Source organism: Hylobates moloch, unplaced genomic scaffold, assembly GCF_009828535.3.
Source record: "Hylobates moloch isolate HMO894 unplaced genomic scaffold, HMol_V3 SCAFFOLD_1, whole genome shotgun sequence".
Classification (NCBI taxonomy): Eukaryota; Metazoa; Chordata; class Mammalia; order Primates; family Hylobatidae; genus Hylobates; species Hylobates moloch.
In genome coordinates this window covers 97,183,043-97,195,867 of record NW_026652276.1, presented here as the reverse complement: position 1 = coordinate 97,195,867, position 12,825 = coordinate 97,183,043, and the positions used below count along the sequence as shown (strand labels likewise).

General features: G+C 47.6%; 1 protein-coding gene across 11 annotated transcripts in view; it reads left to right on the top strand.

The window, feature by feature from the left end:
* USP42 (ubiquitin specific peptidase 42) overlaps positions 1 to 12,825 on the top strand; it is a 74,253-nt gene that overhangs the window by 16,086 nt on the left and 45,342 nt on the right. For 6 of the 11 annotated variants that reach the window (XM_058442537.1, XM_058442561.1, XM_058442540.1 and 3 more), the window contains 2 exons: positions 9,073 to 9,322; positions 11,614 to 11,814. In XM_058442537.1, the coding sequence (XP_058298520.1) occupies positions 9,082 to 9,322; positions 11,614 to 11,814 (442 nt within the window). In that variant the 5' untranslated portion in view covers positions 9,073 to 9,081. Of the gene's footprint in view, positions 1 to 2,536; positions 2,651 to 3,186; positions 3,598 to 9,072; positions 9,323 to 11,613; positions 11,815 to 12,825 lie in introns of those variants that run through there. The other 5 variants (XM_032755836.2, XM_032755835.2, XM_058442529.1 and 2 more) reach the window with 4 other exon arrangements.

Here is a 12,825-nt window from a genome sequence, read left to right as displayed (position 1 = left end):
ATCACCCCCCACCCTCAGCCCCACCAACTTACTCTTTTGGCCAGAGAGGGCAGTTTCAGGGCTTCCACTTGTTCCACTTGGCCCTTTTTTTTTTTTTTTGTCGCCCAGGCTGGAGTATAGTGGCGCAATCTCGGCTCATTGCAACCTCCGCCTCCCAGGTTCAAGCGATTCTCCTGCCTCAGCCTCCCGAGTAGCTGGGATTACAGGCACTTGCCACCACACCTGGCTAATTTTTGTATTTTTAGTAGAGATGGGGCTTCGCCATGTTGGCCAGGCTGGTCTTGAACTCCTGACCTCAAGGGATCTGCCTGTCTGAGCCTCCCAAAATGCTGGCATTCTAGGTGTGAGCCACCGCGCCCAGCCCCACTTGGCTTTCTCTACTACAATAGCTCTTACGCTACAAGTCAAGGAACCAATTGCCAAGTATGACTATTTGAGTATCACATTTGGGAACCAGGGAAATGACCACTGTGGGCTCAGTGAACCCAGTGAGGGATGTGGGTCAGGACCAAAGGTATTAACTTGATCCCTTAGCAATAAGGGAACCCTGAGGGTGCTTTAGATCTGCATTAACTTGGACTCTGTAAGCAAAAGCCTGGAAATATCTGAGCAGGCCCCTATTCCCCAGCATATAATTACTGAGTAAATTAAATGGCCAGAGGGCCCGGGTGTGGTGGCTCATGCCTGTAATCCCAGCACTCTGGGAGGTCGAGGCAGCCAGATCACAAAGTCAGGAGTTTGAGACCAGCCTGGCCAACAGTGAAACCCTGTGTCTACTAAAAATACAAAAAAATTAGCTGGGCGTGGTAGCGGGCACCTGATCCCAGCTACTTGGGAAGCTGAGGCAGGAGAATCACTTGAACCTGGGAGGCAGAGGTTGCAACGAGCCGAGATTGCGCTACTGTACTCCAGCCTGGGCAACAGTGCAAGACCCCAACTAAAAAACAAACAAACAAAATGGCCAGAGGTCTCTTTGGACTCTGTCTCTACTAAATACAAAAAATTAGCCAGGCATGGTGGCGGGCATCTGTAATCCCAGGTACTTGGGAGGCTGAGGCAGGAAGCACGCTTGAAACTGGGAGGCAGAGGTTGCAGTGAGCCGAGATCACGCCATTGCACTCCAGCCTGGGCCACAAGAGCAAACTCCGTCTCAAAAAAAAAGAAAAAAGAAAAAGAAAATCCCTTTCTGTAACTCAGTGTGTGAGTCTGATGGACAGTGGCGCACCGGTGGGATCAGGCGTACTTGAAGGCTGCATCAGGTCTTGGGCGGTGGCTCTGGAGTGAAATCCCAGAGCTTTGGGAGGCTGAGGTGGGAGAATCGCTTGATCTCAGAAGTTGGAAACCAGCTTGGGCAACATAGCGAGACCCCCGTCTCTACAAAAAAAAAAAAACTCAAAAAATTAGTCGGGTGCAGCGGCTCACGCCTGTAATCCCAACACTTTGGGAGGCCACGGAGGGAGGGCTGCTTGAGCCCAGGAATCTTAGACCTGCCCGGGCAACAGTAAGACCTCCGTCCCTACAAAACAAAACTCCAAACCAAAAACAAACAAACAAAAACCCTAAAATTAAGTGTGCGTGGTGGCGCGCGACTGTAGCCCCAGCTGCTAGGGAGGCTAAGACAGGGGCATCGCTTGAGCCCGGAGGTCGCAGCTGCAGTGAGCTAGGTCCTGAAATTGCACCCCAGCCTGGGCTACAGACCCTGTTTCTTTTCTTTTCTTTCTTTTTTTTTTTTTTTGAGACAGAGTCTCGCTTTGTCGCCCAGGCTGGAGGGCTGGAGTGCAGAGACGCGATCTCGGCTCACTGAAACCTGCGCCTCCCGGGTTCAAGCAATTCTCCTGCCTCAGCTTCCCGAGTAGCTGGGACTACAGGCACGCGCCACTACGCCCGGCTAATTTTTTGTATTTTTAGTAGAGACAGGGTTTCACCATGCTGGCCAGGCTGGTCTCCAACTCCTGATCTCATGATCCGCCCGCCTAGGCCTCCCAGAATGCTGGGATTACGGCGTGAGCCGCCGCGCCCGGCCCAGACCTTGTTTCTAAGAAACAAAAAATAAAGGCTGCGTCCGCAGAGGGCGAAGCCCACAAAGCGGAGGATTTCTCGGAGCCGAGTCCGTTTTTGGGGGACGGGGATGCCAGACTCCTGCGTCCCCAGGTGCCCCGCTTCTGGAAACGCGTCTGGGGTCAAGCGCAGTACCAGGCGAAGGCCCAAAGTCCTCCGCCCACCGCGCGCCGTCTGGCTCTGCCCAGGGGAGCACAGGGCGGAAGGAGCCCTTTTTCCGGCGCGCAGACGCGCGGCCAGCCCAGCCAATCAGCGCGCTCCCTCTGCCGACCTGACCGGCGCTCTGGTGACGCGCGACGCCGGCCTTCGCCCACAGCTCTTGGGCGACGGGCCCTCCCACACTCGCCGCGCTTGTTAGCTGCGCGCCGCGCTTGTTGTGCGACGGCCCCTGGGCGGTGGCGCGTTCGGGCGCGGCCCTGGCGCGCCCCCTGGCGGTCCGGAGGGGCGCGGCGGGCGCGGCGTTGACCCGGAGGCGGCGGCGGCGGTGCCCGGATGGAGGCACGTCATTGTCCCCCGCCGGGCGGCTGGGCTGTGTGCGGCGGCGGCGGCGGCGGCGGCCGAGGGGGATGGAGCGAGCGCCGAGCCGGGTCAGGTAAGCTCCCGCCTCCTTCCCGCCCGCCGCAGGCCGGCATGGGGCCCGCGCAGCGGCCCGCTCGCCTGGGCAGCCGCTGGCCCGGCCACCCCTCAGCCGGCGCGGCCCGCCGGGGGCTGGCGCGGCCCCTCGCCCGCCTCCCCCTACACAGTCGCGGGCCGCCCGGGACCCCGCCGCGCTGGGGGCTGCGGCGCCACCGCCCGCCCCGGCCAGGCCGCTGGGGAGGGGGCGGCGGCCGCGGCGGGCGGGCGCCGGGGTAGCCGGGCTGCGCCGGGAGGCCGGGCCCCCCTGGTTGCCATGGACATTGCGCTCCCACCCCCACCCGGCCCCAGCCCGCCCCCTCGGCCCGGGGGCCGGGCAGGCAGGCGGGAGGCTCGGGGCGGCCGGGGTGGGCGTGTGCTGGCCGCTGACCGCTGAGCCCGGCGTCCCCGGCCCGCCTGCCGCCCCCCGCGTGGCTGCCACCTCCCGCCCCGGAGCCACCTCAGAGCCCCGGGTCGGCCTCCCCGCCCCCACTGCATCCCTAACAGAGACAAACTTTTCCCACCTTGGGCGCCCCCTCCCCAGGCCTGGCCACCTGGCTGCTCCGCGGAGAGTCCGAGGTGCCCACGCCTGGCGGAGCGGCCACCCCGAAGGGAGAGGAGAAGCCGGGCGGCGCGTCCCCAAAAGCATGTGTGCCTCCCTAGCGTTTTTTAATCTTCGGGGCAGGAAGAGCCAGCTTACCTGGAACAGGGGATCCGTTGCAGATGTTGGAAATGAAAATTGGACGAGACAAGTTTTCCCATCTAGGACTTTAACCCCTGTAACATGCATGCAGTGGAGATGACTTTTGTTAATGACTCTTAGGAGGCCGTGGGGTCACTTGTTTATGGGAAAACATGTTGGTTATGTAAAGTCAATACCCTGACAGCAAAACTGTGGGAGAAACTAGTTAACGCCTCCTTTTCAAGGTAACCACAGAATCCTAGGTTCTCATTTTGGTGGCCTCTCAAAACGTTTCAAAGAGTGGTACATTTTAAACCTAATTCTTTTTACTATGTCACTGATTCAAATTGCCTAGGGGATATGAATGATCAGTTTCACTTATTTGTTTTAAATTAGGGTCAGTTTCACTTTCTTTTCTGTATCTTTGAATTAAGTCTACAGTAAGTATTTGGTTTATAAAGTTTAAGGCCAGTCGTTTGGTTTACTTAAGTATAATTAAGACTAAGGTTTTGTCTTTTTAAAGCGTGTGTGTTTTCTCTTGTAACGGAAATGTTACAAGAACGTGCATTACATTGTTTACGAAGAAGCAGAGTGTAACAGTTTCTCTTTAAACGTGTTGATATTATTACCTCAATGTATGTAGAGTGCCACAGTGTCTAAATAGTGAAACTCTACAAATGAGAAAAGAATAATGCATTCTAGCATTTGATAACAAGGGAGACATACCATATAAGAGACTGGGAATTTTAAGGCTTTGAGTAAAAGACTAGTATTTAAAGCAAAGGAAACACTTGTGAAGTCTCATTCCTCCACACAGATCCAACCTCGATTCATGTTCATGTTGTGTTTTTGAGACAAGATCTCCCTCTGCTGCCTAGGCTGGAGTGCAGTGGCGCAATTGTAGCTCACTGTAGCCTCAATCTCCTGAGCTCCAGCAGTCCTCCCACCTCAGCCTCCTGAGTAGGTAGGACTACAAGCACATGCCACCACACCCAGCTAATTTTTTTTTTTTTCTTAAAGAGACAGGGTCTCACTGTTGCCCAGGCTGGTCTGCAACTCCTGGGCTCAAGCCATCCTCCTGCCTTGGCCTCCCAAAGTGTTGGGATTACAGGCTTGGGCCACCATGCACCACCTGTAGGTGGTGGTGGTTGTTTTTAATGCTCTTGTAACTTTTGTATATCATCAGAAGCTGTTGCTTAAAAGTCCTGATATTTGTAACAGTAATATTTAGAAGCTTTACTGAAAGTGAGGAACATGCAAGCATATGAATCTTAAGTCCTGCATAACATTGTTTAGCTTCAAGAAAGGTTATGTGTGTAGCAGATGAAGTTTAGTTTGATGCCTGATGGTTTTAGGTCAAGACTTCATTGGCTGAATATACAAATGAAGGCGAATGGATAGTTTTGGTTGGTTTTTCCACAATTACAATGCTGTATGGTTAATGATGACTTGAATTGTGCTTTCCTTAAATTTTTTTTCACTTAAGAGGCTTTTGTCCCTTCTAAAAGGTAATTGGAGCAAGTAAAACGGTTTTATTTGGTCATTGTTAGTGATTGTTCTGAAGGTATGTTTATCCCCTGAAAATTAAGGTTTTTGCTGCTGTTTAGTGTCACTGTAAATAAGGCTGGATTAACCTTTTCTTATATTTCTTATAACTCTATTTGGGCTTTCTTCTTCCTTTTCTTTCTTTTCTTTCTTTTTTTTTTTGAGATGGAGTTTCACTCTTGTTGCCCAGGATGGAGGGCAATGGCGCGATCTCGGCTCACCGCAACCTCTGCCTCCTGGGTTCAAGCGATTCTCCTGCCTCAGCCCCCCGAGTAGCTGAGATTACAGGCATGCGCCACCACGCCTGGCTAATTTTGTATTTTTAGTAGAGACGGGGTTTCTCCATGTTGGTCAGGCTGGTCTTGAACTCCCAACTTCAGATGATCTGCCCACCTTGGCCTCCCAAAGTGCTGGGATTACAGGTGTGAGCACCCACGCCCGGCCTCTTGTTTCTTTTCTTCCTGCATTTTTTTCTTCTGTCCCCACACTATTTCATAATTTCTTTTAACTATTAGATGAGGAAAAATGTAAACTCTTTTTGGAGGATAAGGCTCAAGCTTTCTTCCTGATTGAGGGTCAGCTACCTTTGATTGATTTAAAATTTCAGTTCAGTTTTTTTCTTAGTTCATTGAAATTGACAAACATCTTTTATATTTCTACTTGAGTTCAGAAACTTTAAGATTGTATTTTTTTGGGTGCTAATCTTCCCCTAGTTAAAAATTACACCAGCCTGGCCAACATGGTGAAACCTGGCTCCACTAAAAATACAAAAATTAGCCGTGTGTGGTGGTACGCACCTGTAGTCCCAGCTACTTGGGAGGCTGAGGCAGGAGAATCGCTTGAAGCTGGGAGGCAGAGAAGGTTGCAGTGAGCCGTGATGGCGCCACTGCATTCCAGCCTGGGTGACAGAGCTAGACTTTGCCTCAAAACATAACAAAACAAACCAACAAAAAGATTACAAACAACAAAATTGATGCTTTTAAAAAACAAATTTGGCCAGGCTCCGTGGCTCATGCCTGTAATTCCAGCATTTTGGGAGGCAGAGGCAGGAGGATCGTTTGAGGCCAGGATTTCAAGACCAGCCTGGGCAACATAATGAGGCCCTGTCTCTACAAAAAAGAAAAACCCCAGAAAGTTATTGTGAGCAGCCAGTTTGGAAAGTACATGGGTATTTTATTATCCCTACTTCATAGCATGGATAGTACTTTTTTGTACTTTTACAGTATCCTTTTCTTTTAAAGACAGAGTCTCGCTCTGTCGCCGGGCTGGAGTGCAGTGGCGCGATCTCAGCTCACTGCAACCTCTGCCTCCCGGGTTCAAGCGATTCTCCTGCCTCAGCCTCCCGAGTAGCTGGGATTACAGACACGCACCACCATGCCCAGCTAATTTTTGTATTTTTAGTAGAGACAGGGTTTCACCATGTTGGTCAGGATGGTCTCAATCTCCTGACCTCGTGATTCACCTGCCTTGGCCTCCCAAAGTGCTGGGATTACAGGCGTGAGCCACTGCGCCCAGCCTCAATATTTTTAAAAACAAATTTTAAAGGCCATTTCTACTCCAGAGTTTCTTAAGGATCAAATGATATACTGTATGTTAATCATTCAGCACAACCTGGTGCTAAAAGCAAACGCAAGTTGTTTTCTGTTTCCAGACTTTGTTCATTAAGTTGTTCTCCACATGTATGGAAAGCTTTCTCTACACCAGGTCGGAGGATGTGAATAAGAACATGGTAGAGAACAGCAAGTAAAACAGCTGTGGAGTAGATGCCAGCACGCTACCGTAGAAATCAGCACAGGGTGCTGTGGGGGCCTTGAGGAGGGGTTTCTAACCCAGTCTTGGGGGGAATGGTGATGTCAAGGAAAGTGTCCCAGAGGAAGTAAATTCTAAACTGAGAAGTGGAAGTGTGAACTGGCTGGAGGTGGAAGGATGGAAAAGAGTCGGAGAGAAGAACAGCATGCGCAGAGCCCAGAGAGAGCAGGGACAAAAAAAAAAAAAAAAAGACTTCAGCATGGTGGGAACATGACAGAGAGGGTGTTTGGAGAGGTTATTAGGTCAGACAATGCCAAGTCCAGGCATTAAGATGTTGTGCTATGGGCAGTTGGGCCCCTCCTGAAAGGTGTTCTTTCTTCCCTTCCTTTTCTTTCTTTTTTTGAGGCAGAGTCTCGCTCTGTCACTCAGTCTGGAGTGCAGTGGCATGATCTCGGCTCACTGCAATCTCTGCCTCCCAGGTTCAAGCAATTTTCCCTGCCTCAGCCTCCCAGGTAGCTGGGAATACAGGCGTGCGCCACCACGCCTGGTTAATTTTTGTATTTTTAGTAGAGATGGGATTTCCCCATGTTGGCCAGGCTGGTCTGGAACTCCTGGACTCAAGTGATCCACCCACCTTGGCCTCCCAAAGTGCTGGAATCTGGAATTACAGTGGTGTGAGCCACTGCGCCCCGCCCGGCCTTTTTTTTTTTTTTTTGAGACTTATTCTTGCTCTGTCACCAAGGCTGGATGTCAGTGGCACGTTCTTGGCTCACTGCAACTTCTGTCTCCCAGGTTCAAGCGATTTTCCTGACTCAGCCTCCCGAGTAGTTGAGATTACAGGCACGTGCCACCACACCCGGCTAATTTTTGTATTTTTAGTAGAGATGAGGTTTCACCATGTTGGCCAGACTGGTCTGAAACACCTGACCTCAGGTGATTCACCTGGCTCGGCCTCCCAAAATGCTGGGATTACAGGTGTGCACCACCATGCCTGGCTAATTTTTGTTTTTCATAGAGACAAGGTGTCACCATGTTGGCCAGGCTGGTCTCAAACTGCTGACCTCAAGCGATCTGCCCACGTTGGCCTCCCAAGGTGCTGGAATTATAGGCATGAGCCACCGCGCCCGGCCTCCTGAAAGGTTTTCTTTTTTTTTTTTTTTTTTTTTGAGACGGAGTCTCGCTCTGTCACCCAGGCTGGAGTGCAGTGGCACGATCTCGGCTCACTGCAAGCTCCGCCTCCCGGGTTCACGCCATTCTCCTGCCTCAGCCTCTCCAAGTAGCTGGTACTACAGGCGCCCACCACCACGCCCGGCTAATTTTTTGTATTTTTAGTAGAGACAGGGTTTCACCGTGGTCTTGATCTCCTGACCTCGTGATCCGCCCGCCTCGGCCTCCCAGAGTGCTGGGATTACAAGCGTGAGCCACCGCGCCCGGCCTCCTGAAAGGTTTTCTACACAGGAGTGGCATGTCTAGATGTGGCCACTGTTGGGCAATTTCAGAAATATCCCTAAAAGCATTCTGTTGACAAGGTGGCATAACCAGAAGGAAGCCTGGCTGGGAACGCTGGACCTGGATCTCAGTCCCAGTTGCTGACTGGTTGCTTCATTTTATAGGCCCTGGGGATTCTGTCTGAGCTCTCATAGGTTCCTTATGAAAATTAAGTTAATGTATGTCCAGCAGTTGATGCAATGCCCAATACATAGAAAATGCTCAATTAGTGGTAGCCCTAATATTTTAAAATAGGACTCAGAGAGAAAATTACAATCAAGTCCTTTCGTAACAGATATTTGTGTTCGAGTTTGATGTCAGTAATGGCTTACAGGTTTTATTTAAAAAGTCATACATTCCATATAAATGAGCCTCTTCAGAAAAATGGTTTTAAAGGTGAGATCTCTATAATTATAATTTTCAAAACTGTAATGTATTTCACTTGGTGCCATTTGCACTTTTAGCACAAAATTAAGTCTAGATTTTCTCTGTGTAGTTGATGCTTTTCTCTGAGGAATTATACTCAAATTGGAGATTTAGTCAAATGTATTACTGTGTATAATTTTTCTGGTTTTAAGCAGTAGAGAAGGAAAAGATAGGTACTTAGTAAATAAACAGAATTGAAAATTGAAATGCCCAATTATAAACTGAAATGCCAGACTTTTAGGGGGCATGAAATGAAATGAGAAGTTCTTTTAATCAAATACTTCCCTGAAGATTTTAAAATAAAGATTGTTGACATTCAGATTATCATGTTGCTAAATGTCCCAAGGAGATTATTACAAAAATGTTAGAAAGTACTATTGTTTTTATATTTGGGTTATGTGTTTGAAAATAACTTTAAAATGGCTGGAATGATTTTCCAAGATCTAATGGTGGGGTAAGGAGATTGCTTTTCTCACCTGATGAAACAAATATATACTTTTCATCTTTTGCAGAGTTGAACAATGACCATAGTTGACAAAGCTTCTGAATCTTCAGACCCATCAGCCTATCAGAATCAGCCTGGCAGCTCTGAGGCAGTCTCACCTGGAGACATGGATGCAGGTTCTGCCAGCTGGGGTGCTGTGTCTTCATTGAATGATGTGTCAAATCACACACTTTCTTTAGGACCAGTACCTGGTGCTGTAGTTTATTCGAGTTCATCTGTACCTGATAAATCAAAACCATCACCACAAAAGGATCAAGGTACTGTTTTTCAAAAGAGAGAATTACCGCCAGAAACTCCTGTATAAATGCTGCTGGGGCGTGGTGGTTTCAGAGAGGGGCTTATTTTGCAAGCCATGAGGCCACCTGAGTGGCCAGCAGAGTTGCATTACTTGATAGGCTTTGTTTTCCTGTTACTTGTTCGTGATTGACTGACAACAGGATAGATTGTTTTTAGTTACTAGAATATTATTAGTTTCTTCCTTTTTTTTTTTTTTTTTTTTTTTTGAGGTGGAGTCTCACTTGCTCGCCCAGGCTGGAGTGCAGTGGCACGATCTTGACTCACTGCAAGCTCTGCCTCCCGGGTTCATGCCATTTTCCTGCCTCAGCCTCCCGAGTAGCTGGGACTACAGGCGCCCGCCACCATGCCTGGCTAATTTTTTGTATTTTTAGTAGAGACAGGGTTTCACTGTGTTAGCCTGAATGATCTCAATCTCCTGACCTCGTGATCCTCCTGCCTTGGCCTCCCAAAGTGCTGGGATTACAGGTGTGAGCCACTGTGCCCGGCCCAATCTCAGCCTTCTGTTAGAGCACTGGGGGACTGCCAAAGCCTTTGAAAAATTAGTCTTGCCATTGATGATTTTCAGCTTTCCTAAATAAGTTGTTTCTTGAGCTTCAGCTTGAGTTCCATTATCGTACTTAGTTATTAGTAATCTGTTGATAATCTTCAAAATTTTTAGGTCACAGGTAGTCTACTCACAAATGTGTACAGTGGTGCCTTATAATCTGAGTTCAAAACCTGCTTCCTTAGTGGTAAAACGGGAATGACATCAGTACCAACCATTAGAATTGCAACCATTTGGCCTAGTAAGGGCTCCCTACATGAGATGATAAGGATGACAGTGATGGTGGTACTGAATTAGCATCCATGGCAGATGTTACAAGGAATCAGATTTATCTCATTTTTTCTATTGTGTTATTTATTTTTTAAATGTTCAAAGTGGATATAAAAGAGTAATTATAATGAACTCTCTTGTAGCCATCAACCAACTTTGACATTTATCAACTTATGGCCAGTGATACCAGCACTTACTTACCTCCCCACGACATTATTTCAAATCCAGTACTTCATCTTTCACTTGTATTTTAGTGTATACATCTAAAGAGTTTTTTCTAAAAATAAAAAATGTATTTATATGAAAAAGCCCTTCAGTGTTCATATTTCTCTGGTTGTTGTTTTATATATATATAAAATATATATGCATAAAATACGTGTGTGTGTATGTATATGTGTACATATGTATATATATAGATGTATTTTTTTTTTTTTGAGACGGAGTCTCGCTCTGTCGCCCAGGCTAGAGTGCAGTGGTGCTGTCACAGCTCACTGCAAGCTCCGCCTCCCGGGTTCATGCCATTCTCCTGCCTTAGCCTCCCTAGTAGCTAGGACTACAGGTGCCCGCCACCACGCCCAGCTAATTTTTTGTATTTTTAGTAGGGACAGAGTTTCACCGTGTTAGCCAGGATGGCTCAATCTCCTGACCTCATAATCCGCCCACCTTGGCCTCCCAAAGTGCTGGGATTACAGGTGTGAGCCACTGTGCCCGGCCCTATATATATATATATGTATATATATATGTATATATATACTTATATGTGTATATATATATATGTATATATATATTTATATGTGTGTGTATATATATGTATATATATATTTTTTTTTTTTTTGAGATGGAGTCTCGCTCTGTTGCCCAGGCTGGAGTGCAGTGGTGCAGTCGTGGCTCACTGCAAGCTCTGCCTCCCGGGTTCACGCCATTCTCCTGCCTCAGCCTCTCCGAGTAGCTGGGACTACAGGCGCCCGCCACCACGCCCGGCTAATTTTTTGTATTTTTAGTAGAGACGGGGTTTCACCGTGGTCTCGATCTCCTGACCTCGTGATCTGCCCGCCTCGGCCTCCCAAAGTGCTGGGATTACAAGTGTGAGCCACCGCGCCCGGCCTATATATATATATTTTTAAGCAGTTGTTCAGAGCAGCATCCAAATGAAGTCTACACTTTGCATTTGGTAGATATTTCTGTCAAGTTTCTTTTAATCTGTAACCCTCTCCCCTTTCTGTCCTTGTAGTTCATTTATTGGAGAAACCAGATCATTGAAAATTTCTCATGTTCTGGTTTCTGTCTTTTAAAATGTCCCTCTTGCCCCTGTATTTCAGGTAGGCTGGTCATGAGATTTCGGATCTTGAAACGATTGAGGTTTGACCAGGTGTTACTATTTATTTAGCTTCAGTATGCAAAGCTTGGTTTCTGACTCTTTCTTGTTTATTTTTCTAGCCCTAGGTGATGGCATCGCTCCTCCACAGAAAGTTCTTTTCCCATCTGAGAAGATTTGTCTTAAGTGGCAACAAACTCATAGAGTTGGAGCTGGGCTCCAGAATTTGGGCAATACCTGTTTTGCCAATGCAGCACTGCAGTGTTTAACCTACACACCACCTCTCGCCAATTACATGCTATCACATGAACACTCCAAAACATGTAAGTGTTCTGTGTTGTGTTTGTAGTATTGTAGTATGCTAACCTACTTTCATTTTTTCCTCTGAAATGAAAGTGAAGAATTAAGCCGAGAGTGCTATGATTACTAAGAAGTTGGTTTATTCTTTTAGAAACCGAGCAGGAGGACTCAGGATTGATATTCAGGTTGCATAAAAGACATTTTGCACCTAATTAGACCTGTGAAGGTATTTAAAAAGAAACATTTTATCAGCTTTTGGCATATCTGAACTCCTTGTTGGTTTTCTACACTTACTAAAAAAAAAAGTGACAGAAATATCTGACATTAGCTGGGCTAACACCTGTAATCCCAGCACTTTGAGAGACTGAGGAGAAAGGATCACTCGAACCCAAGAGTTGGAGACCAACCTGGACAACATAGTGAGACCCCATCTCTACTAAAAATAAAAATAAAAATAAAAATTAGTCTAGCATGGCAGCACACACCTCTAGTCTCAGCTACCCAGGAGGGTGAGGCAGGAAGGTCACCTGAGTCTGGAAGGTTGAGACTGCAGTGAGCTGTGATGGCACTGCTGTACTTCAGCCTAGGCAACAGAAAGAGACCGTGTCTCCAAAAAAAAAAAAAAAAAAAAAAAGTCTGATGCCAGCAACTTGGGACAGGGGGGGTTAAGAAATCCCGCCTCTCCTGGCATTTATACCATGTTGGAAGGCTTGACTCATTTACATGCTTATAAGCCTTAGAGGAGAAGGACTGTCTTGCCACTGCCCCCAACCTCCTGGAATTCAGACTAGACTTTCCCTTTAGCATTCGAGAACCTCATCTTCAACCTACATGGCAGGAAATCAGTTAAAGCTTATTAAAATGTCTTTAATTAGATGGAAGCCAACTCAGTGGTTGACTATCAACTTTCAGAATTTAGAACATCCGTTTTTGAGGTTTTGGCCTTCTCCATATGTTGTAAATATCCTTTATTCTTTATAAATGCAGTCTCCCTGTTCTTTGATCTAAATTAATGGCTCAGATTCATGTGTGTA